This window comes from Musca autumnalis, unplaced genomic scaffold, assembly GCF_047663935.1.
Source record: "Musca autumnalis isolate F117 unplaced genomic scaffold, ASM4766393v1 scaffold_1, whole genome shotgun sequence".
Classification (NCBI taxonomy): Eukaryota; Metazoa; Arthropoda; class Insecta; order Diptera; family Muscidae; genus Musca; species Musca autumnalis.
Window position 1 is genome coordinate 253,702,052 of NW_027411644.1, and position 25,159 is coordinate 253,727,210.

At 38.7% G+C, this 25,159-nt stretch overlaps 1 protein-coding gene across 5 annotated transcripts in view; it reads left to right on the plus strand.

Annotated features, from left to right (window-relative positions):
* LOC141389381 (uncharacterized) overlaps positions 1-25,159 on the plus strand; it is a 540,923-nt gene that overhangs the window by 230,740 nt on the left and 285,024 nt on the right. For all 5 annotated transcript variants that reach the window (XM_073960812.1, XM_073960816.1, XM_073960814.1 and 2 more), the window contains one exon: positions 16,590-18,182. In XM_073960812.1, coding sequence (XP_073816913.1) covers positions 16,847-18,182 — 1,336 coding nt within the window. In that variant the 5' untranslated portion in view covers positions 16,590-16,846. The remainder of the gene's footprint in view (positions 1-16,589; positions 18,183-25,159) is intronic.

Below are 25,159 nucleotides of genomic sequence, written 5' to 3' on the forward strand. Positions count from 1 at the left end.
TAACCGATTTGGTCCATACTTTGCACATCGTGAAATTTCTAGCAGACTTAGATGAGGTTCCAATATGGGCTCAATCGGTCCACTCCTTCGGGTACCTCCCACACAAAATTTCGGAAAAGTTCAGTTTAGGACCTGCTTTCGAATCGCTTTGAGTTTTATTGTTACATCTGGTATACACTGCCCCCATACGCGTTGAAGTTTCATCAGGGTCATGTCCATACTTCCTGAGAAAGTAGCCTGAAATGTGCAAAAAACCGATAACTCTCGAATGGATCAGCCAATTCGATCTAAAATTTGGCGTTCATAATATTTTGTCTAAACTTAGATTTTGTTCGGTCCACTCCTTCAGGTACCTCCCCCACAAAATATTGAAAATGTTCCGAAAAATTGTGCACACCATAATTCTTGAAGGGAGTAACGGATTCGGTCCATACTATTCGTATCGTAATATCTCTACGGGACATATATGAGGTTCGAATATGGACTATATAGGTCCGCCCCTTCGAGTACCCCCCACACAAAATTTGTGAAGAGTGCAGTTTTAGGCCCGCTCTCGAATCGTTTTGCTTCTTTTTGTAGCAAGTTGTATTGTTGTGGCTGGAGCGCACGATAATTCTGGAACGGATCAGTGGAATCGGTCTAAAATTTGGACTTGGAAAACCTTTCGTTTTTGTTGTAACAACTTGTATTCTCTTTCCCCATTACGACGGTACATGTTTTTTCAGGGGCAAGGCCTTACTTCTTGAGAGAATGGCCCAAAAGTTACAAATAAGCCTTACGGCACCAACTAAACTGGATAGAACGAAGGGAGAAACCGATTTGGTCCAAACGTTGTACATCGTATTAAATATACGTCAGAAATATTGTGTGTTACTTCTTTTCATTAGGTCGGAGGCTGAGGGTATATCTCTGTCGGCCAAGCCAACTGATACTTGTTTACTTGTTGTGTTTTATATGCAACATAGAAACTAAAAACGATTTTTTTCGAAATGACAACTCTAGTTCGGAAACTAAGGACCCGAATGTCATAGAATTTTGTGAGGTTATCAAGGACATCAACATCTAATAATTCATCGATCGATTTTATTTTTAAATTTTTGTTTGTCGGTTTTATGAAGTCAGTTTTTAAGCCAACAAAATTAAATTTTGAATTTTTTGGTCCACCATTTCATGAAATCTAATATTTGTAAAAATTCGATCGATAAAGGACTAGATCTTAATCTTCTAAATAAGCCTACAAAAAAATATATATCGATCGGTTAATTAGTCTTCGATCTAGAGTTGGCACCGCAAAACGCTTTTACAAAAAAAGGGTTTCGTGGACGATCATTTGCCAAAAAACCACATAATATTTTTCAAAACAAAAAAAAAAAAATCTTATATTAGATTAAGATGTGCTCTTTCTGATGAAAAAATCTACCAAAAATGTTGGAAACAAATCATAACAAAATTGCCTTTTTTGGGCTTTAGAAGTGGGAGTCACCCCTTAAGCCGACAAATTTTCTATAGAGGACCAAATCAGTTAAAAAGTAATATTTTGCCGAAACTTAGTTAATGTTCGAAGATGGGCGGCGATATCGGTCCACCCCTTCGGTTACCTCCCCCCAACAGTTCAAAATTTTCCTGTAAAATGGTGTGAACTATAACTCACGAAGAGAGCAATCGATTTGTTCCCAACTTTGAACATCGTACAATTTCTATGGGTCCACTCTTTCGGGCACCTCCCAAAGAAAATGATAGAAAAATGCCGTTTAAGACCATCTCTCGAATCCCTTTGATTTCATTGTTACAACTTGCATTCGCTGACGCTAAACTGTAGGTCCCATATAATATGAATCGGGATTCACTCATTGATATGAGAGAAGTCTCCCTTGCCCCTTATGGGATGTTTGTGGAACAATTATTATTATAACTCGCTTGGTAGAAATGTTGGCCTTCGTAATATTTTGTCCAAATTTAGTCTAAATTCGAAAATTGTCCATATCGGTCTTCTCCTTAAGGTTAACACCACCCTCCCCCCACAATTCAACATCTTTATTATACCCTCAGCCTTTAGGCTAGAAAGGGTATATACACGTTGATACGACCCAAAATGTGACTCATCGAAATAACGTTTTTAGACCCCAAGTACGTTTGGACGAAATTCCTTTCAGACAATTTGGAGTCGCTTTAGCCATGTCCGTCTGTTTTTCTGGCTAGTGCGCACGATAACTCTCGAATGGATCAACCGATTCGAACAAAATTTTGGGTATCGTAATATTTTGTCCAAACTTAGTTTAAGTTCGAAAATGGGCCATGCCACAAAAGTTCAACATTTTTTTCTGTAAAATGGTGCGAATGATAACTCTTGAAGAGAGCAATCGATTTGATCCAAACTTTGAACATCGTATTTGTCCTTCCAAATATAGATCGGGTTCGAATATGGACTATATTGGCCCACACCTTCGGGTACCTCCCACACAAAATTCGGATAAAATGAAGTTGAAGAGCTCCCTTTGGATCGTTTTGAAATTTGTCTCAGAAAGTTATCCTTACGGCTCCCTTTACGACGGTACAATTTTTTTCTTGCGCAAGTCCATGCTTCCTGAGGTATTGACCTAAAAGCTTCAAGAAACCCTGAAGGCACCAACCAAATCCGCAATATAATTCTCGCAGCGAGTTTCTGATTGGCGCAGACTTTGCACAGGATTGAATATGGATTATATCGCTCCACTCTTTCGGGTACCTCCCATTCAAAATCCCGATAAAGTGGAGTTGAAGAGCTTCTCCGATCGTGTTGAAATTTGTTTCAGTAAGTTGTCCTTACGGCTCCCTTTACGACGGAACAATTTTTTTCTTGCGCAAGTCCATACTTCCTGAGATATTGGCCTAAAAGCTTCAGGAAACCTTGACAGCACCAACCAAAATGGCAAATCCTTAAGATAATTCTCGTAGCGGGTTTCTGATTGGGTAGACTTTGTACATCGTATTATTTCATTCAGTCATATATCAGGATGGAATATGGACTATATCAGGTCCATTGCTTCGGTTACCTCCCACACAAAATTCGGATAAAGTGAAGTTTAAGAGGTCCTCGCGCATCGCTTTGATTCTTTTTTAAGTAGTTTGTTCTAGCGGCCCATTCACAGCGGTACATTTGTTCCGCAGTAAGTTATTACTTCCTGACAAACTGCGTATACTTAATATCACATGTTACATTTTATGATGTTACTCATACGTTTTGTAACTAGTACAAGGAACTAGATTACCCAACTCTATTGTTTACAGTGTCTTGAAAAAATACTTTGCAAAAAAATGGAATTTACTTGTGAACTGTGATGCCAGTAGTGCGATTCTCTAACTCATTTTTTGAGTTACCGAAAAAAAATCGGTAACATTAAAACGAAAAATTATGAATGAAAACTTTAATAAAAGTTGACAACACTGTTGATATCGGTAGAACTTTACGACTACTTTTAATTGGTCGCTAACTTACCGAATAATATCGTTAATTACCAAAATTATGAGCATTTTAATTTTACCGACATTTGTCGGTAACTCAAAAAATGAGTTAGAGAATCGCACTACTGATTTGACGATTTATCGGCATTTTTACGATTTTTAGACCAAAAAAGCAGAAATGACGATTTAAAGATTTTAAATCTTTGTATGTCGATAAAGAGGCATCCTTTATCACCATGAAAAACTGGTTTAATGAATTCAATCGTGGCCAACACTCGCAAAAAAACGAAGGTCATGAGGGTCGCCCAAAATCGGCCGTTGTGCCAGAAAAAAAATAACAGTTTGTGAACGGATCAGCAGGATCACTATGTTATATACTGTGAGATAGAGGCATCCTTTGTCATTTCTTCCACCAACTAACATTTGATATTGCATGACCACCTGGCCGCAAAATTGGCCAATTGCTCAAAAAAGGCTCTTGTGTATTGGTGCAACGAAATTGTGAAAAAAAACAATCGCGGAGCTTCAAACGACATTTATAAGATCTTCACACACGACGACTCTTGGATCTATGCTTAGGAGCTCGAAACAAGACAGAAATGAACCGTTTGGGTCTTCGAAAGCGAGCCAATCAGTGGCTGATGGTATATCTCCGTCAGCACAGCTGACTGATACTTTCTTACTTGTTTGAAAGGCGTTTAGGATCTGTGCGAATATCTTTAGGAATTATACCGCTAGCCCTGTTTACAGCAATATTATGATTTTTGTGGGCAAGTCCATGCATTCTGAAAAACTGAAATGGCTGGTGGAATCGATATCTATCGAAGCATCATCCTAAGAATAACATCCACTTCCAAAATATACTATGCATTCCTTCAGGTATATCTCTGTCGGCGACTGATACTTTTCTACTTGTTTTGTTTTTGCAGATAGCCTCTCAGCTGTTTCTGCCCAATTGTTCTTAAGCAGATTAGATACTGGCGTGGCTTTACTTACGGCTAGGTGGAATACATTAAATTCGGTTTTTTTGGATTGGTTCACATTTTTGTTAATAACGCTTTGCACAGATGCTCACAACGCTATATGTATCAGCTATCCGATGCCTTTCATCATATTTGCACGAGAATGTGCCTGCACCATACCCTTCAGTCTGATGTTTTACACTCTGGTAAAATTTTCGGACTTCATTCTGACTCCTGAACATCTCGAGATTCTCATGCTCAAATTGTTTCTATTCCTTTTTCCATCTAAAAATACGCTTCCACTCTCTACTTCTACTTTTTTCTTGTCGCTTCGTGTTGCTACTGACTGCAGCGTTATCCAATATTCCGCTGCAAAATCGATTAGCCTCTTTCAGTTGTCAAATTTATTAAAATCTCCTAAAGTTGCTCGAATTCGAGAAGCGTTTCACTCGAGCGAGTATTCGGAGCTCTGATCTTAATATCGAGGTGAGGGCAGCTGGCAGGCGTTCATCTTTTCGATTTTGCCGTGGGCGCCAATGAGAAGAAAAGAAGCTTTCTTTTTCTTCTTTTATATTTCTCAAATATCTCCAGTTTTCGATTGAATAAATAATTTGAACCGTAAAATACATACATATAAAGTTGAAAGTTAAATTTTTCTCCAAAAAATCTTGTAACCAATTTCCATATTTAACAGTTATCTGCATAAAAATGAGTAAAATGTCCATTATTAAATTAATAAAATTCAAATGAAATGTATTCTTGTAGCCATTGGCAAATATGCAGTTGCCTGTTGTCTATAGATTCCGAGTTCTCTGGAACAATTTGTAAATTTTATTTCGATGATGGCATTCGTTTAAGCCCCATTTCCGGTAGGGTATTCGAAAATTTGCTTAAAGCGGAAATTTGCATAAAACAAACATTGGACCCAATGATGTTGAGCGTGTTTGTTTATTTTGTAACCAAACGGTGTGGGGTGTACAGCAAACGGTGAAGCGTTTGATACCATGAAAGAAAAGCGGTGTAAAGAGGGAATATGAATTGCGTTACTTGATAGAACCTACATCCCCAAAGAGACAGCAATTTACAATACAAGTTTCATTTTTGCTCCGTGGCCTCCGTTGCTTGACAAACCTTTACAAAAGAGGCCAACATTTGCCGGATGCAGTAGACTTCCCTTACGCAAAGGAAAATGAAAAAAATGAACACAACAACGTTGTCATCGCTACGAGTATGAAAACTACTTTCGTTGACAATGTTAAGTATGACTGGCTGTATGTATGTGTGTGTGCATATTTCCTCTTCTCGTGCTTTTCTTTTCGTCCTTAAGAGCATTTAAAGCATTTATTGTTAAGCATAATCACAATGTAAGCTGAAATAGCAACCACATCATAAGAGCCCAACCAACAACATCTGTAGTTTCACAGTAGCAACGAAGAGTCGACACATTTGTTTAAACTAAATTTATCCAAGGATTTCAAATAAACAGCTCGAGAAATGCGTTGTTGTCTGTTTGAATGTTATTTTTATCAGTTTTTGTTCTCCTATAATTCTTCTCAAGGACATGACCCTTTTGCGGCAAGAAATATTTATCTGAATGTCACAGTAGGCACCATATTCAGCAGGAGGCTAATGCGGGATACTTCTTAAAAGATTAATACTAGTAGAATAAAAAACAACAAAAGGCCAATGGCCGTGGATTTTTTTAAAGATTTTTATGACTAACCACAGATGCCAATAGGCGTGGATTTTTTAAAGATTTTTGTGACTAACCAAAGAGGGCAATGGGGGTGGATTTTTTTAAAAATGTTTATGACTAACCACATAGGCCAATGGGCGTGGATTTTTTTTAAATATGTTTATGACTAACCACAGAGGCCAATGGGCGTGGACTTTTTAAAGATTTTTATGACTAACCACAGATGCCAATGGGCGTGGATTTTTTTAAAGATTTTTATGACTAACCACAGAGGCCAATGGGCGTGGAGTTTTTAAAGATGTTTATGACTAACCACGGAGGCCAATGGGCGTGGATTTTTTTAAAGATTTTTATTACTAACTACAGAGGCCAATGGGCGTGGATTTTTTTTAAAGTTTTTTATGACTAACCACAGAGGCCAATGGGCGTGGATTTTTTAAAGATTTTTATGACTAACCACAGAGGCCAATGGGCGTGGATTTTTTTAAAGATTTTTATGACTAACCACATAGGCCAATGGGCGTGGATTTTTTTTTAAAGATTTTTATGACTAACCACAGAGGCCAATGGGCGTGGATTTTTTTAAAGATTTTTATGACTAACCACAGAGGCCAATGGGCGTGGATTTTTTAAAGATTTTTATGACTAACAACAGAGGCCAATGGTCGTGGATTTTTTAAAGATTTTTATGACTAACCACAGAGGCCAATGGGCGTGGATTTTTTAAAGATGTTTATGACTAACCACAGAGGCCAATGGGCGTGGATCTTTTAAGATTTTTATGACTAACCACAGAGGCCAATGGGCTTGGATTTTTTAAAGATTTTTATGACTAACCACAGAGGCCAATGGGCGTGGATTTTTTAAAGATTTTTATGACTAACCATAGAGGCCAATGGGCGTGGATTTTTTAAAGATTTTTATGACTAACAACAGAGGCCAATGGGCGTGGATTTTTAAAGATTTTTATGACTAACAACAGAGGCCAATGGGCGTGGATTTTTTAAAGATTTTTATGACTAACAACAGAGGCCAATGGGCGTGGATTTTTAAAGATTTTTATGACTAACAACAGAGGCCAATGGGCTTGGATTTTTTAAAGATTTTTATGACTAACCACAGAGGCCAATGGGCGTGGATTTTTTAAAGATTTTTATGACTAACCACGGATGCCAAGGGGCGTGGACTTTTTAAAGATTTTTATGACTAACCACAGAGGCCAATGGGCGTGGACTTTTTAAAGATTTTTATGACCAACCACAGAGGACAATGACCGTGGATTTTTTAAAGAGTTTTATGACTAACCACAGAGGCCAATGGGCGTGGATTTTTTAAAGATTTTTATGACTAACCACAGAGGCCAATGGGCGTGGATTTTTTTAAGATTTTTATGACTAACCACAGAGGCCAATGGGCGTGGATTTTTTTTAAGATTTTTATGACTAACCACAGAGGCCAATGGGCGTGGATTTTTCAAAGATTTTTATGACTAACCACAGAGGCCAATGGGCGTGGATTTTTTAAAGATTTTTATGACTAACCACAGAGGCCAATGGGCGTGGACTTTTTAAAGATTTTTATGACTAACCACAGAGGCCAATGGGCGTGGATTTTTTAAAGATTTTTATGACCAACCACAGAGGACAATGACCGTGGATTTTTTAAAGAGTTTTATGACTAACCACAGAGGCCAATGGGCGTGGATTTTTTAAAGATTTTTATGATTAACCACAGAGGCCAATGGGCGTGGATTTTTTAAAGATTTTTATAATTAACCACAGAGGCCAATGGGCGTGGATTTTTTAAAGATTTTTATGATTAACCACAGAGGCCAATGAGCGTGGATTTTTTAAAGATTTTTATGATTAACCACAGAGGCCAATGGGCGTGGATTTTTTAAAGATTTTTATGATTAACCACAGAGGCCAATGGGCGTGGATTTTTTAAAGATTTTTATGATTAACCACAGAGGCCAATGGGTGTGGATTTTTTAAAGATTTTTATGATTAACCACAGAGGCCGATGGGCGTGGACTTTTTAAAGATTTATATGACTAACCACAGAGGCTAATGGGCGTGGATTTTTTAAAGATTTTTATGACTAACCACAGAGGCCAATGGGTGTGGATTTTTTAAAGATTTTTATGACTAACCACAGAGGCCAATGGGCGTGGATTTTTTAAAGATTTTTATGACTAACCACAGAGGCCAATGGGTGTGGATTTTTTAAAGATTTTTATGACTAACCACAGAGGCCAATGGGTGTGGATTTTTTAAAGATTTTTATGACTAACCACAGAGGCCAATGGGCGTGGATTTTTTAAAGATTTTTATGACTAACCACAGAGGCCAATGGGCGTGGATTTTTTAAAGATTTTTATGACTAACCACAGAGGCCAATGGGCGTGGATTTTTTAAAGATTTTTATGACTAACCACAGAGGCCAATGGGCGTGGATTTTTTAAAGATTTTTATGACTAACCACAGAGGCCAATGGGCGTGGATTTTTAAAGATTTTTATGACTAACCACAGAGGCCAATGGGCGTGGATTTTTTAAAGATTTTTATGACTAACCACAGAGGCCAATGGGCGTGGATTTTTTAAATTTTTTTATGACTAACCACAGAGGCCAATGGGCGTAGATTTTTAAAGATTTTTATGACTAACCACAGAGGCCAATGGGCGTGGATTTTTTAAAGATTTTTATGACTAACCACAGAGGCCAATGGGTGTGGATTTTTTAAAGATTTTTATGACTAACCACAGAGGCCAATGGGCGTGGATTTTTTAAAGATTTTTATGACTAACCACAGAGGCCAATGGGCGTGGATTTTTTAAAGATTTTTATGACTAACCACAGAGGCCAATGGGCGTGGATTTTTTAAAGATTTTTATGACTAACCACAGAGGCCAATGGGCGTGGATTTTTTAAAGATTTGTATGACTAACCACAGAGGCCAATGGGCGTGGATTTTTTAAAGATTTTTATGACTAACCACAGAGGCCAATGGGCGTGGATTTTTTAAAGATTTTTATGACTAACCACAGAGGCCAATGGGCGTGGATTTTTTAAAGATTTTTATGACTAACCACAGAGGCCAATGGGCGTGGATTTTTTAAAGATTTTTATGACTAACCACAGAGGCCAATGGGCGTGGATTTTTAAAGATTTTTATGACTAACCACAGACGCCAATGGGCGTGGATTTTTTAAAGATTTTTATGACTAACCACAGACGCCAATGGGCGTGGATTTTTTAAAGATTTTTATGACTAACCACAGACGCCAATGGGCGTGGATTTTTTAAAGATTTTTATGACTAACCACAGACGCCAATGGGCGTGGATTTTTTAAAGATTTTTATGACTAACCACAGCGGCCAATGGGCGTAAATTTTTTAAAGATTTTTATGACTAACCACAGAGGCCAATGGGCGTGGATTTTTTAAAGATTTTTATGACTAACCACAAAGGCCAATGGGCGTGGATTTTTTTAAAGATTTTTATGACTAACCACAGAGGCCAATGGGCGTGGATTTTTTCAAAGATTTTTATGACTAACCACAAAGGCCAATGGGCGTGGATTTTTAAAGATCTTTATGACTAACCACAGAGGCCAATGGGCGTGGATTTTTAAAGATCTTTATGACTAACCACAGAGGCCAATGGGCGTGGATTTTTAAAGATCTTTATGACTAACCACAGAGGCCAATGGGCGTGGATTTTTAAAGATTTTTATGACTAACCATAACATAAAAAAATTGTCCCATCCGAAGTTGACAATCAAAGAACAATTTCATTCTAAATAAAGAAAGGTTATACTTTTCCAGACCCCAATGATTATTAAAGTTTCTTTACGACTATTTGCTGACACTTTTCCTTCTTTACTGCCGTCAAAGTTCATTAAAAGCACATTTTACCCAACACAGGTCCAACCTTAATTACCAATATTTCTTTTATCTACCATCAATAATTTTCTAACAGGCAAAGCTTTTAAATTCTTCATTTTTCATTGGCTGTAAAATTTTCCAAAATCACACTTACTTTTTGCCGAGAGGAGAGACTTGAAATTCGTATTAAATTCTACAGAAAAATGACATTAGCATGTTTTTGTGACATTTCAGGGAACACAAATTTACAACATTTGTATCTGTCGGAAGACATAAAAAACCTTGTCATTAAATTGTCCTCCTGCTGTTTGGTAGAGTATATCGTTGCTCTGCCCGTTGTGTCAGTATTTATAAAAAGCCAACAAAAAGAAAGAGCGAGAGAGAGGAAATAACTATGAAGGACTCAAACAAAAATGAAAAGAAAAATATGGACATATTTTTTTTTGTTGCTGACACAATTATTGTCGTTCCAATTGTGGAGACCATAAAGGTGGGGTGTGAATTTGGCCGGGCGGAGAAAACTTGAACTTGGGGTTGCAATTTAATTATGTTTTATAGGCTAAACATAAAAGAGCAAATACATCTTAAATATTTTATTTGATATTTGGTCATAAAATTTGTTAATGGCAGGCAGTCCCCTCTGCTAACTATGTCCCTGCTTTTGCAGACGTACAGAAGATTTTGTCTGTTTTATTTCTATTTAATAAAATTTTGTATTTTTTGTAAGTTTAATACGAGGAAAAAATTAAAGAAAATATAAAGAACAGAAAGAACAATAACGATTGTAAATGAAAATGTTGAATGGATGTTTGGTTGTTGTACGTGGGCCTACAATACTTTGAATATACTTTGAAGAACCTCAAAGGCTTTTGAGTCTAAATGAAAACAAGTTAAGTGATGCTTACGTGACTTTAACAAAAATAACAGAATGATTAATGTATTTTAATTTGACAAAAGCAAATTCGGTTGAAGATTTGCCAAATCCGAATACGAACAGTGATTCAGAATAGTTTTTTTCTCGCCAAAATTCTTTAACTTTTAAACGGATAGCGATATTTCGCTGTTCTACAGGTAGTTAGTTTAGTAGGTTTGGCAGGGCATTTGAAAATGTGTCGTCCCAGCAAAAATTCTCATTACAAACCTCCTTTCCCACCCATTATTTTAACAAGGGCATGTCGCGCGAATTATCTGGTTATTTTGTAACCACTGAAATAAGTAGATACTGCGTAGATTCTGACTACTTATTTCAGTCGTTACAAAATGACCGACATGCCCTTGTTAAAATAATGGATGGGAAAGGAGGTTTGTAATGAGGATTTTTGCTGGGGTGTGTCGTGCGGGACTGCGCCGCATGCTGAAAAGATGTTTTGGAATGTGTCATCGATATAGGAATTCAGACGTTGTTCTTCGAGGTCTACATTCACGCGATAGTTGTTTATGGTATTTGCGACTGCTTCTGGGTGGATGTTTTTTAAACCTGCATGATAAGCTTGTTGATCTGTTGATCTAGGGGTTGTCTGTTGACCTCTAGATCATGAAGATCCCTCCCGACATGCCTGGCTGGGGGTCCTATCCACCATATGGTGATTAGGACGGCTATCGTGTTAAATGTGGTCAACAAGGTTTCTTGATGTGCACCCCTAGTGCTATGGACTTGACTTGAGGACCGTCTTCCCACATCTCAACTTGTCGCAGATAGCTGTGGCATGCACGTATAAGAATTTTGGGGTAGTGTCTGGTGACGTTCAACTCAGCGCTCACCTCTGCAGTCCATATGGTGAATAGAGTGGCCTCAGATTAAATTGCGGAAATTTGTATATTCCTTGCGTGAAAAAAGGTGGTAAGATCTGTCAAATAGGAGTTCAGCCTTTCACAAATGACATCAAGGAAGGTACCCGACGTCAATATCGTATAATTCCGACGGTCGAATCCAGGATATGCAGACATTTAACAGTTCTGGAGTACTTGAGTACTTGACAATATCTAAAGCTTTTGATAAGTCGAGCGCCACAATCACTGTTCTATCCCGCGGCTTTTTCTGATTGAGCCCTCGACTAAGATGGTTGGAGATGGCGTATAGAGCTGTTGCCGTACTGTCTTTGCTACGGGCGACAAAAGCGAAATCGGACTGCGCGATTCAAATTTGCTGGCATCCTTTCCTGGCTTCACTTTCCATACTTCGGGGACGATGTGGGTGGATAGCAACAGGTTGAGAACTACTTGACTCTAGTCTGCTCCAGCTGTTTCAGCATGAAGATTCCATCAGGGACCAACACCTTGCGTTCTTCTCAATCCCACGGCAGCGGGTTCTTTCGTACCGGATTGACCCGGAACAACGCAAAATCATCGTTCCGGACAGCGGCTGCCACCTCAATGTACATATGTTTGTATTTGTTTAGTTTTTCTGTGTTTGGAGCAGCATATCCCGGAATGCCTGTTCCGAATTCGTTTGGTCGGTGCCGGGACGGAGGAAAACCCAGGACCAATATATCTGTGCTCAGTTTGTCACATCCGCATCTTCACCCACATCCAACCCTCGGTGAGATGCAATAGATGTCAGGAGTGGGTGCATCTAAGGGGTTGCTCTGGACTCGTCCACGTGAGGGACAACGACAGGGACTATGTTGCTGCATGCTGCGTGAACACAGTCCCCAGTGAGTCGTCGTCGGATTACGAAATTCCCTCGTCGTCTTACTACGAAACTCCCCCGCAGTCCCCTCGACAACAACCGCACACGCAGCCTTTAACACCAGCCGTTGTTGTCCCAATCCCAGAGAATGCACCCTTTTTGCAATTTAATTGCAATGGACTCCGAGGTTAGATCGAGGAAATAGTAGATTTCTTGAGTCGGAAGAACATATCCCTGCTGGTCGAATACCCGAAGTAAGACCAAACTTCCCAGCAGAGGCGAAGGGATTAGTAAATGAGCGTGATGAGCTTCGCCGAACCAACCCCAATGACCCCAGTGTCAGGGAGCTGACACGGGAATTTAACAGGCTGATCGGCGAGCATAAGCGGAACAAGTGGTTAAATCATCTGAAGAGTTGCAACATTGGAGCCGGTATAGGTGAATTGTGGGCAACGGTTAAGTCACTCTCGAACCCTGGAAGAAGGGAATATAGGACCTCAGTCACGTTTGGCGACGTTACCCGAAGAGGTGCGCAAGTTATTTCAATCGACAGTTTGTCGAGCACCCCGAGAGTGACAGGGTGAAGAGAAGAGTATTACGTCGCATCAGATCTCTTCCTGCCGAGGAGGAACCACCACAGTTTACAATGGATGATGTTGCCAATGCCATCAGGAACGCTAAATCATCCAAAGCGTTGGCCCCTGATGGAATCTCCATGGTAATGCTGAAGCAGCTGGATGAGCCGGGAGTGGAGTATCTCACTAAAGTTCTCAACTTGTCGCTATCCACCCTCATTGTTTCCGAAGTCTGCAAAATGGGCAGGGTGGTCCTACTACGGAAGCCCGGCAAGTATGCCAGCAAAGGTGAATCGTACAAAGACCCTTGAGGCCTTAGTCCTCCCCAGCATCAGAAACAGCTATCAATTTGCCGATCATCAGCATGGATTCCGAAAGCAGCACAGCACGACAACTGCGCTGCACGCCATTATCACACATATTTGTCAAGGACTCAACCAGATAGAACAGTGATGGTGGCGCTTGACTTATCAAAAGCCTTTGATACAGTCAGGCACTCCACGCTGTTTGTGGACATTGAGCAAAAAACCCTCCGGCCAAGCTTGAAACGTTGGATACTCAATTATATGTGTGGACGCCAGTCGTACGTGGAATTCAGGAACAAGAAGTCCAAACCCGGTAGAGTGAAACATGGAGTTCCCCAAGGTGGGGTGATATCTCCGGAACTGTTTAACCTCTACCTCTCCTGTATTCCGCCCCCTCCAGACGGCATCGAGATCGTAAAGTATGCGCATGATTGCACGATCCTGGCGTCGGGTACCTATCCTGATGACATCTGTGAGAGACTGAACAACTATTTAAACGATGTTACCGCCTTTTTCCATTCGAGGAATATGCAGATTTCCGCCACAAAATGAACAGCCACTCTGTTCACCACATGGACAGCGCGGTTTGGAAGAGAATTGAGTGTCGTGGTCGACGGTAGCAGAATTCCGACCACAAACTGCCCCAAAATTTTAGGGGTCACTGCTGCCCCGACAAACTAGAGTAGTTTTGGCTCAACTACACTCGGGATATTGCAGTCGCCTAAATTCTTATTGGGCGGAAATCGACCGCGCCGTGCAGGACATCTGCCCAGTATGTGGCATGTGCCCGCACGACACAAAACTCTTTTTCAACTGCCCAGCCAAACCTACTCATCTAACTCCAGTAGATCTGTGGTCACATCCCATCGAAGCAGCCACTTTGCTGGAACTGGAGATAGACCCAGAGCCAGATTGAACAGAAGAACGAACATACAAACATAATAACAAACACTGTTACAGCAACAACTATGCGTTCTTGATGGCATTCCCAACGTCATCCATTGAAAATTGTTTTGGTTCCTCCCCGGCAGGAAGAAGTACTCTTATCTTGGCCGGATAATTGTTTGCTCAATGTCCTCAACAGCATGGGATGCTTGATAGTATGTATCAAAGGCTCTTGATAAGTCGAGTATCAATATTCTATCCCAAGGCTTACATTGGTTGGGTCCTCGACTAATATGTGTGCAGTGCTCTGCTTACGGAACCGACGCTGATGATCGGCTTTGTCTGAAGCTGGGAAGGAGTAAAACCTCAAGGGTCTTTGCTACCAGCGACAAAAGCGAAATCGGCCTCTACGATTCAAATTTTCTGGCATACTTGCCTAGATTCAGAAGGGGGACCACCTGCCCACTTTCGAAACTTCGGTGACGATGTGGGTGGCTGGCGACAGGTTGAGAACTACTCGACTTTCGACTTATCCAGGCATTCGCAACATCATCCACTGGAAATTGTATTGCTTCCTCCTCGGCAAGAAGAGGTCTAATGCAACGTATTAATCTTCTCTTCGCCATGTCACTCCCGGGGTTCTTGAAACTGTTCATTGAAATAACTTGCGCACCTCTTGGGGTCAGTCAACGTCTCCAAGCGTGACTGCGGTCTTATCTTCCCTCCTTTCGGGGTTCCAGAGTGACTTAACCGTTGCCCACAATTCCCTTATTCCGGCTCCAATTCGCAACTCCCCAAATGATCTAGCCACTGGTTCCGCTTATGCTCACCGACCAACCTGTTAACTTCCAGTGTCAGGTACCTAACTCTGGTGTCGCTAGGATTGGCACGACGTAGCTCATCACGCTCATTTGCTAGTACCGTCGCCTCTGATGGGAAGTTTGGTTTCGGTTTGGGACATAGTTCAGCAGGGATATGGCGAACGGCTGCAGCAGTGATGATGTCTTGGAACGTTTTTTCTGATACCCGAACATCAGAAGGGTTGGCAGATCTCGGAAGGGGTTATTAGTAAATTCTCTGAAACTCGATCAATCAGCTTTCCCATAATTGATGAAAGTGCAGGGTTCAGAGGTGACGAAATCGGGCTGTCTGCTTATCTCAGACAAATGCGGGGAGATGGTCTGACCCAAGAGCAAAGATGGGTTGCCGGGTGACGTCATTTGTCCGACAAGATGACAGGATGGTCATGTCTGGGGACTGTGACAAACTCCGCTAATTGAGGTAGGGGCGTCCTCATTGACCGTGCACCACGTAGAGCTATCAATGTGCTCAACAAGCAATATACCCCTCCGGTGGTTTCTTGGCCCGAATGCCAAAACTAATGATGAGCATTAAAGTCCCCCAAGAGCAGACGGTTATAACCTTCAAAAAGCAGAATAATGTTTGGCCTATAACATGGAGTACAGCTATTTATCGCGGGATGTATACGTTAAGCAACTCTTCCTCAGCAATCTCACGCCTGACTGCTAGCTCCATACATTCCAAACGCATATCAAGTTACATGGAGGTCCATATCAGACAACACATTCGGGTATATCCTCCACAAAAGTTCATGTTTGCCATTGACGTTTTTTTTTTGTACAGTTACAGGCTGAGGGTAGTCAGCTGTCGACAAATCCCACTTATGTACTTTCTACCTGTTTTTGAATACCATGAGTATGTAAAAAGTCCATCATGAGTGTGGCCTACCTATATTACTACTACTTATTGCCCAATCCGACAAATTTGTCTAACAACACGTTTGTGCAGCAGTTTTACATGGAGAAAATACTCAGGAAATTTTGCTCACATTACTCTGAGTGGTCTTTGCCACAGCTGAAAAATAATTTGTTATCTGACCTGGGAGTCTAACCCGGGTATACAGCGTGCAAGGCGGGCGTTCTTATCTTTGACATTATTATTACCACGGTGGCATGTTTTAGTTACTTTACTGCCTATATAATACACAACAATGTCATATGTTTCTGGGTTTCTTTATCATTTCAAATGTGGCTATTTTAAGTGTAACGGCCATGCCGACCATGTCCTTTTTAATTACGCAAATAACACTGCACCAGTCTTTCAAACAATTTTCAACAGTACAGTATTGAATTTATTCTCAATTTCCTTTAATTTTCTTTTTTGTTTCTCTCTTTGTCTATTTGCAGAATATCCAATTGAAATCAAATAAAACTGAGCATTCGTTAGGCCATCGCCAGATAACTACATCTGCAGCATTCCATTCCCAACCCACCCCCACAAAACCAAATACCTAAAATACCCGCCAACATCAAAGCAATTTTGTAACTGTAACAAAGACGAAAGGATAAACCCGACAGCGACTGTAAAGCGGACAAACAAAACTTGGTTGCCTTGTTTAGAAGCTATTAAATATACAAAAACACATCAAAGGACGAGATAGAAAATGCAAACTGCTGTCGATTGCAATGGCAGCAGCATCAGCAATGGCAGCACCACTACCACCACCATTACCACCATCGAAACGGAAACGGGAAATGGCGGAGAGACGATGACACAGCATATGCTGGTCCAGGCTACAGCCAATGGCAATGGCAGCAACCGATGTAGCTCTAGTACCAGCAGCAACACCGTCACCACCACCACCACCAACACAAACAACATCACCACCGATCATCATGCTCACGAAGTACCCATGGCTGTACTTAGGCATCGCGTTACATCGGCTACCAGTGCCAATGCCGTCAATAGCAGCGATACCAATGCATCAAAAGCACCCAAAAATGGCCTAACACATCTTATAGATGCAAACGATTATTTGGGCAATACTGCCGAATGTAAGTCGATGATGGCAACAATGCCTTCCTCAACGCAACAGCTATCATCTTCCACAAAAGATAAAATCAATTTGCCAGACTCGGCATTGGGCGAGAAGTTTCAAATAAATACCTCATCAACACTGCAACCGCAACCACCACCATCACCGCCACCATCGCCCGGTTCATGCTCATCATCATCGAAGACCACATCGAATTCCACATCAACGACATCGTCTGTGATTGCTACACCGATTTTAAGGCGTAACGGTAATGTATTAAAGGAGCCTCAGCCGGATGACAATACAAAAACAAGTGCTCAAGCGGTTAATGCGAATGGCTCGTCGGCCGAGACTGGGCAGGATGGAACAACATTTAGGGAACCACCAAAAATACAACCGCAACAATTAATAAAAAATCAAATGCTTCCACTTGAGAACACTTCCTTTGCTTTGGAATGTGGCAAACGGGAAATGTCTTCTGATCGATCATTATTGCAAACACCAACAACAACCAAAACAATGTCTTCATCAACTACCTCATCGTCAATTAATTCGAATGCCTCCTCTTCGTCTGCATCAGTATCAGCTTCATCATCTTCTGTTGCTGGCTCAGCAACTGAAACAACTACAACAACATCTTCCATTACACCACCAGCGTCAGCCACTACACCCGCCTTACTGTCACCGTCTTCTTCCACTGGTTCGACCACGCCATCATCATCGTCGGCGCCCTCATCACCAGGCGCCTCAGGCGTTTCTTCCATGGCCTCATCTTCCGCCTCCATGAAAGGCTTTTCCAATGTCGCTGATTTCGATGCTGAACTCTTGCAATGGCAGGACATGCCCCAGTATTTGCAATTCAATCCATACGTTCTCAAAGGTTACCGTCCACTACAAACATTCAAGGGCTGCCTTCTAAGTCTGTTTTATTGGCACAACGAAACGATTAACATTTTAACTCACGGTAAGTAGAAGAAAAAATGGAATTTGAAAAACTAAAACGGAAATGAACAGTCAACTGTGAAATTGGAATCAATAATTAATGTCGTTGTTTAAGTAAGTTAATGTTAAGGAAATAAAATAGCCATTGGGCTATTGGGCGGTAAAAATATTACTTATGGAAATAAACTAAGTAACATTTTATATTTAGCGAAAAATATAAAATACAAAATATAAAATTTAAAATATAAAGTATAAAATATAAAATCTATATAAATAAAAATAAAAAACTACTGAACTGATTTTCCTGGAATTATCATGGATGTACAGTGTTGGCCCCGGTTAAAATGGGCTGCAAATATTGTTGAATTTCGGAGGGGGCGGAGTACTTCCCCTATACCCTATTTCTTTAAAAATGCTATATCTATGTAAATAAAAATCAAATATCGTTCGTTGGTAATGACATCAGTTGAAAACCGTTGGACCGATTTGGATAATTATTTTTTTGAAATGTTCGCCATAACCCAACTTTGGTTTTTATGCAAAGATAATTGAACCAAAACCACTTTTACGTCCACTTTTTAAAATGTTCAATTCTAATCTTTTCTTCAAAAACTACTGAACTGATTTTCCTGAAATTGTCATGGAATGTACGGGAATGGGCTCCGGCGAAAGTAGGCTACATTATTTGTTGAATTTCGGAAGTGGTGGGGTACTTCCCCTATACCATATTTCTTTAAAAATGCTATATTTAGAATAATGACGAATGTATCGGTTTGGAAATTAATTTGCGAGACAATTGTGGTTGTGACACCGACTTTACCTACTTTTTCAGGACCAAAAGACTTGACCACGCCCACTTTTTAAAATATGTTACATCTACAAAACTACTGAACCGATTTTCTTGAAATTGTCAAGAAATTTACAAACAGGCTACATATTTTATTGAATTTCAGAGGAGTCGTGGTACCTCCCCTACGCGATATTAAAAAACCCCTATATTTGCAAATATTACGGTTTAAAAATTTACGAATTAATCTACAATACAGGTACTTTCTTTGCTTTCTGCTTTTTTAAATATGTTATATCTTCAATACTATTGAACCAATTTCTATAAAATTTGGAGCAAAAGCTCAAGATTTGCCGTTGTTACGTATATTTCATGAATTTCGGAGGAGGTGGGGTACCTTCTCCACGCATTTCTTTTAAACGCTATGTGTATAAGCCAAACCTATGATTATATTAGTTTCCAAATTACCAAATTGCCAAATTACCGGGCCACGCCCACTTTTTTAAATATGTTATATATTGAAAACTACTGTACCTAATTTCATGCAATTTTCAGAAAATGTTCAGGAATGTCCCGTGGACTAAAATGTTATATATTTGTAGACGAACTTCAGCGGCCTATTGTTTTATAATCGCTATATATGCTAAACTTATGAGTGCATCGGCTTGCAAATTAATTTTCGAGACAACGGTGGTTGCGACTCCGAAAAAGAAAAAACGAATCATTTACAAATTTCCTTAAATGGTGAGGTTCAGCGGTCTATCAGCCATGAAAAACTAAAACATATTAGTCTCAATAAGTGGAAGAATTCGACTTAACCTCTTTTAACTTTTATAATTAGATCGCTTTGCATAAAAAACCTATGTCGGGTTATGGCGAACATTTCACAAAAAGAATTATCCAAATCGGTTCAAGCCGTTCTCAACTGATGCCATTACCAATGAACGACATTTGATTTTTATTTATAAAGATTTTATATTTCCTATTTTATATTACCTATTTTATGTTCTAGTACCATTTAGTACACATAAGTATGAAATTCCAAAACTACCTCCTTATCTAATCCTACAATCCAACGGCAACCTTAGCCCACTTAAAGCCACAAAAATTTACGCAAGCAATTCAAAAAATTTACTTTCTTGTAATTTTCGACTTTTGATAAAAAAATTTAAATATGACATACAAATTTAACCGTAAATGTTGCATTCACATAAATGCAGAGATTGGTTAGGAATATAATAAGAGTATTTTTTCAGGGGATTGTCTTGTTAGAATACACCTATATTACTCTTCAAAGTTTTCGGCACTTTTAAACAGCGTACGTAAAAATAATTTAAAAAACATTTCCAATCGTTTCGTTTCGTATTTTCCATTGGAACAATACAAAGCCAAACATAACCCACGTTGGCGGAGCTCGCTGTTTAGTTTCGTTTTGTTTACATTTGTGAGTACGAACAAAGCGAAAAACGAAAAATATTCAACTCCACAAGAGCAGATAGAAAACGAAATAGTACTAAACCATAGCCGACCAAGAAGAGCGAGCGCTTAAATTGTTTATGTGTGGGTAAAATTACACTGACAGAACAGGGTGATGATTTTCATATTGAGTGTGAAATGAAAAATATATTGTTGGCGCGTTCGCTTTGTATCACTTAAATTAAAAATAATATAAATAACTTCATAATTTGAAAAGTATTTTTCTTCATATGTTAATTTTTTTGAGAGAAAAAACAAATTGTATATAAAAATGATTTTTTAAGACTTTCTAAGCATACATACATTTTTTATTGTTGCATTGCAGACGAGGCATTCTGCGTCATTAAAAATATTAATACAAAACAAAAATCATTTTCAAATTCTTCGCTCCACATATTTGCTGTACAACTGCAAAATCTTTTCTGTGTACCCAAAAATAAACAAATAAAGCGGCATCAACCTGCTTGCATGAAATTCAGTACAAGACTGAAGTAAAAAAATCAAAACATTTGCTCTCTTACTTTGCGTTCGGGTCGCGTGTGTGTGATTTGCCGAAAAACTTCGTAACCAAATCAATACCCACGAACGGGTTTGTACTAAACACATGTGAATAAATCAAAAACGTTTGGTGGTTGATACAATTCACTGTGGTATGCTGGTTGTTAAGCAATTACATGTGTGTGTGTGTGCCTGAGGGTGTCATTGACCAAACGCAAACGTTTGCCAATAATTCTTTTTGTTTCGGTGGTGAAAACCATAGCCGAAATACATTTCCGCAATCGTACGGTTTTCATATTTTTACATTAAAAAGTTTGTGGTTTTGTTTTGATAGTGAGAATGAAACGATTCAGAGAAGCTGAAAAGATTGTGCCTTTGTGTAATTGGCACGGGAATAGTTTTGTTTGTTCATTTGCTTCATTGCTTTCAAAAGAAGGTCCGATTGCAGTGAAACTGTAGGTTTTAAAGAAAAATGTTATTTTATAAAAAATTCTTAAAAAGTCTCAAAAATATTATTTTCATACAAAAATTTTGAGTTTTCTCTCAAAAAAAGTTCTCGGCGCTAAGTGGGATAAGTGCAAATTTCAGGATTCCAGCTCTATCCGTTCACCCAAATCCAACTTGTACCAAATTTGGTCCTGTTTAGTACTTTTCGTACACATACGTACGAGTTTCCGAAACTTCCCCCCATACCAAATGCGGATATTATTCGATATTATTCGTCCGGCGCAACTTTCGAAAACGATATCACTGTCGAAGGATTAGCAAATGTTTTTCGGGTGTACACAAGCACGTTGTTCTTTTGTTCGTCAAAAGTTTAAAAACGATATCATTTTCTAACAGTTTGCGAATGTTTTTTCTTCTTAAGAAAAATTGTTTCGAGAAACATTTTTTACTTCGGAAATTTTTTACGTTTAAAAAAAATTTTTATGTAGTTTGTAAAAAATTTCCATTTGCTTTTTTCAAATATTTTCGATATAAATGCTACGTATGATATTAACAAGAAGTGATGATAAACACAAAAGGATACAAATACAAGACAACAATGTTTATAAACAGTTACACGCATTGAATCGCAAACATTACAAAGAAGAAAAGGTACATAACAGAAATATCAACAGACGTCAGGTAAAGTTAAACATGTCATGTCCGGCAAAAATGCTTTTTCGGCACTATCGTAAAAACTATCAACTTTCCTTCACTAATAATATTATTGACGATATTCGAATTCGAAGGTTTTCCTGCCACAAACAGAGCGACGGATGAATCGTTTTCAATTCGTTCTCGTGTGTCGTTTTCGAACAAAATATCCGCAAAACTATCGAAAAACATTCAAAAACGGATTGTTTGCGATAGCAATGGTATGGGGGGTTCACCCATATTTCAATCCCACACTTCAACACAAATCTTATTTCCAAATTTAAGGTTTCCAGATCTATTCGTTTACCCAAATGCAAATTGAACCAAATTTACCCCTTGTTTATGTATTTCGAAACGAAAATGTGTGCACATGAAACACACCCAGTTTTTGTTAGTTAGTTTTGGAAATATTATTTCCATTGCTTTTGCTTCAAAACAAAAAACAAATTTGAAAAAAAAAAACTCAAATTTGGTAGTTTTTCTTACGTATTCATTTTCTTATCGACATACATAAACAGGCCCTTCACGGTGTGCCTTAACCAAATTTAAATGGAAGGTGCTTACACCTGGGAAGTTTTTGCAGATTCTGAAACTACAATGTTCATGGAGAAGAAATATCAAGAAACAAAAACAAGACTTTTTTAGGGGTTCTTTAGGTTTTCACGATTTTGCTTAGAAACCGCGAGTCCTATGTTAATGGGCCTAAAGAAGCTGTGAAAATTCTCCACAAGATTGATCTTTCTGATATTTTCGTAGGTTTTACCGTTTTTGAGATATAGAAGTTCAAATTGAGACAATGCTCTGACTGTATCGCCCCTTTATAAAACAGTATCATGAAGAGTGCGCCTTAACTAACTTTTAATGAAAAACGCGTACACAGGGAACGTGTTTGAGAATTCTGAAAAAGCAATGTTCATAAATGAAAAAAATCCCAAAACTAGAAAAAATTGATGTAGGGATTTTTAAATAAATCGCGGTCAAAATTCAAAATTTTAGGTGTTTGCTATGTTTTCACGATTTTGCTTGGAAACCGCAAGTCCTATCGGAATGGGACTAAGGAAAATGTTGTAGCTTTGAAAATTCTCTACAAGACAAGACCTTTAGGTCTTTTCGTAGGTTTCTCCTTTTTTGAGATATAGAGGTTCAGTTCAAATTTTTAGGTTTTTATCTTAAGTCTTCAAGATTTTGCTTGAAAACCGCAAGTCATGCCAAAATGTGACTAAAGATAATTTTGTAGCTGTGAAAATTCTCTACAACTTTGGCTGATTTATTTTTTCTTAGACTGTACCATTTTTGAGATATATACGTTTAAGATGGGAAATTGCAGTCATAACATTGTTTTATAAGGAGACTTGTCCCAATTTGAATTGTCCCAATTTGAACTTCTATATCTTAAAAACGATATATCCTGCAAAAATATCATAAAAGTCAATCTTGTGGAGAATTTTTACAGCTACAATATTTTCTTAAGGCCTACTTACATGGGACTCGCTGTTTCGAAGCAAAATCGTGAAAACCTAAAGAACCCCTAAAAATGTCAACTTAAATCGCGATTTGAAAATCCCTTCGGCGATTTTTTTGTTTCTTGATATTTCTCATCTATGAGCATTGTAGTTTCAGAATCTGCAAAAACTTCCCAGGTGTAAGCACCATTTAAAATTAGTTAAGGCGCACCGTGCCTTAGTCCCATTTAGTACTTTTCATACAAATAAGACCCCCTGTTTATGTATGTCGGCCGAAAGGTTTCTTGCGCTTCCGACGTGGAAAAGAAGCATTTTCTCTTCAAGTAAGCGCCTTCGAAACGAAAATCTATGCGACCGACAAGCCATACGAAATAACACGTAACGTACACTTTTCCATGTAAATTTAGTTTATGTACATATTTCGAAAGGACTGTCTTTTGTAGAAACACAAAATAAAACTTTTGAAACAAAATAAAAAATTTATAGACACGTTGGTGGTGGCCCAACTTGACCAAAGTGCAAGAATATTTAAAATAGTGTGTAGCGTTAGGTAAATCTATTTTAAGGTTTTGTTGTTGATTTTATATGAAATATTGACACAAAGTATATAAAGTCAGTTGGGAAAGCTCACAATATTTAGAATACAATTTTGACTTTTTACAGAGTATAAAATATAAGTCCTCGGATATTTAGAATTGAAAATAAACCATATCGGATCACGTTCGGTATAGTCGCCATATAAAAGTTCCGCCCGGTTATCAGTATTTTGGACCTATAGGTCCACGTTATGGTATATCCCAGAGTTTTAAAGCGCAGATAATTGTATGAGTAAAAGTTTTTGTACTCGATGACATTAAACACCTTGCTTGACTCAGGTCTTGCAACTTATTGGAACTAGAATTCAAATATTTCTTAATTTTTTTTTCTTAAAGCCAAGTTTTGAAAAATAACAAGCGATTCTTAAAGAATCCCACATAATTATTCGCTAATGATACCTAATAAAACACTTGTCTATTGACCATTTGTGCCCAAAAGCGTTTTATATTTATCATAACTAGGAGGGTTGGCGTTTTTTGTTTGGGATGACGACTTCTATTTTGTTTTTCAAAATAGTCAGGCTTAATCCCATAGTCGTTGTTTTAATATTTTATTAAAACAACTTTAATTTATTAGTGGGAAAAAATTGGCGATGTTTACCAAGGGGTAAGGTAGCGAATATTATAGTTTCAGATCTCGCCAGAGCTTTGTCAGGAAGCATGGACTTGCCCACCAAAAAATGGATATCGCAGTAAACAAGACGACAAATGTCAAAAAAGTCCATAGGATCATGGAAAGTCTTTAAACTGCACTTATGTTGAATTTTGTGAGAACGTACCTGAAGATGTTGGCCACACATATTCTCTTGGAACTTGTTGTACGTTTAGAATTAATTTTATTTGAAGGAGTGGACCGATATAATCCATAATAGGTTCGATATATTTCTGGAAGAAATATTGCGACGTAAAAAGTGCAGATCGAAACGTTACTACCATTCCACGATGGGGCCAATGACAGGTTTTCGAGGCAACAAATCACTGGGGCAAGCTAGACCTTCCAAATTTTGTACAGATGTTTATAATGTGCTTAGAAACTAAT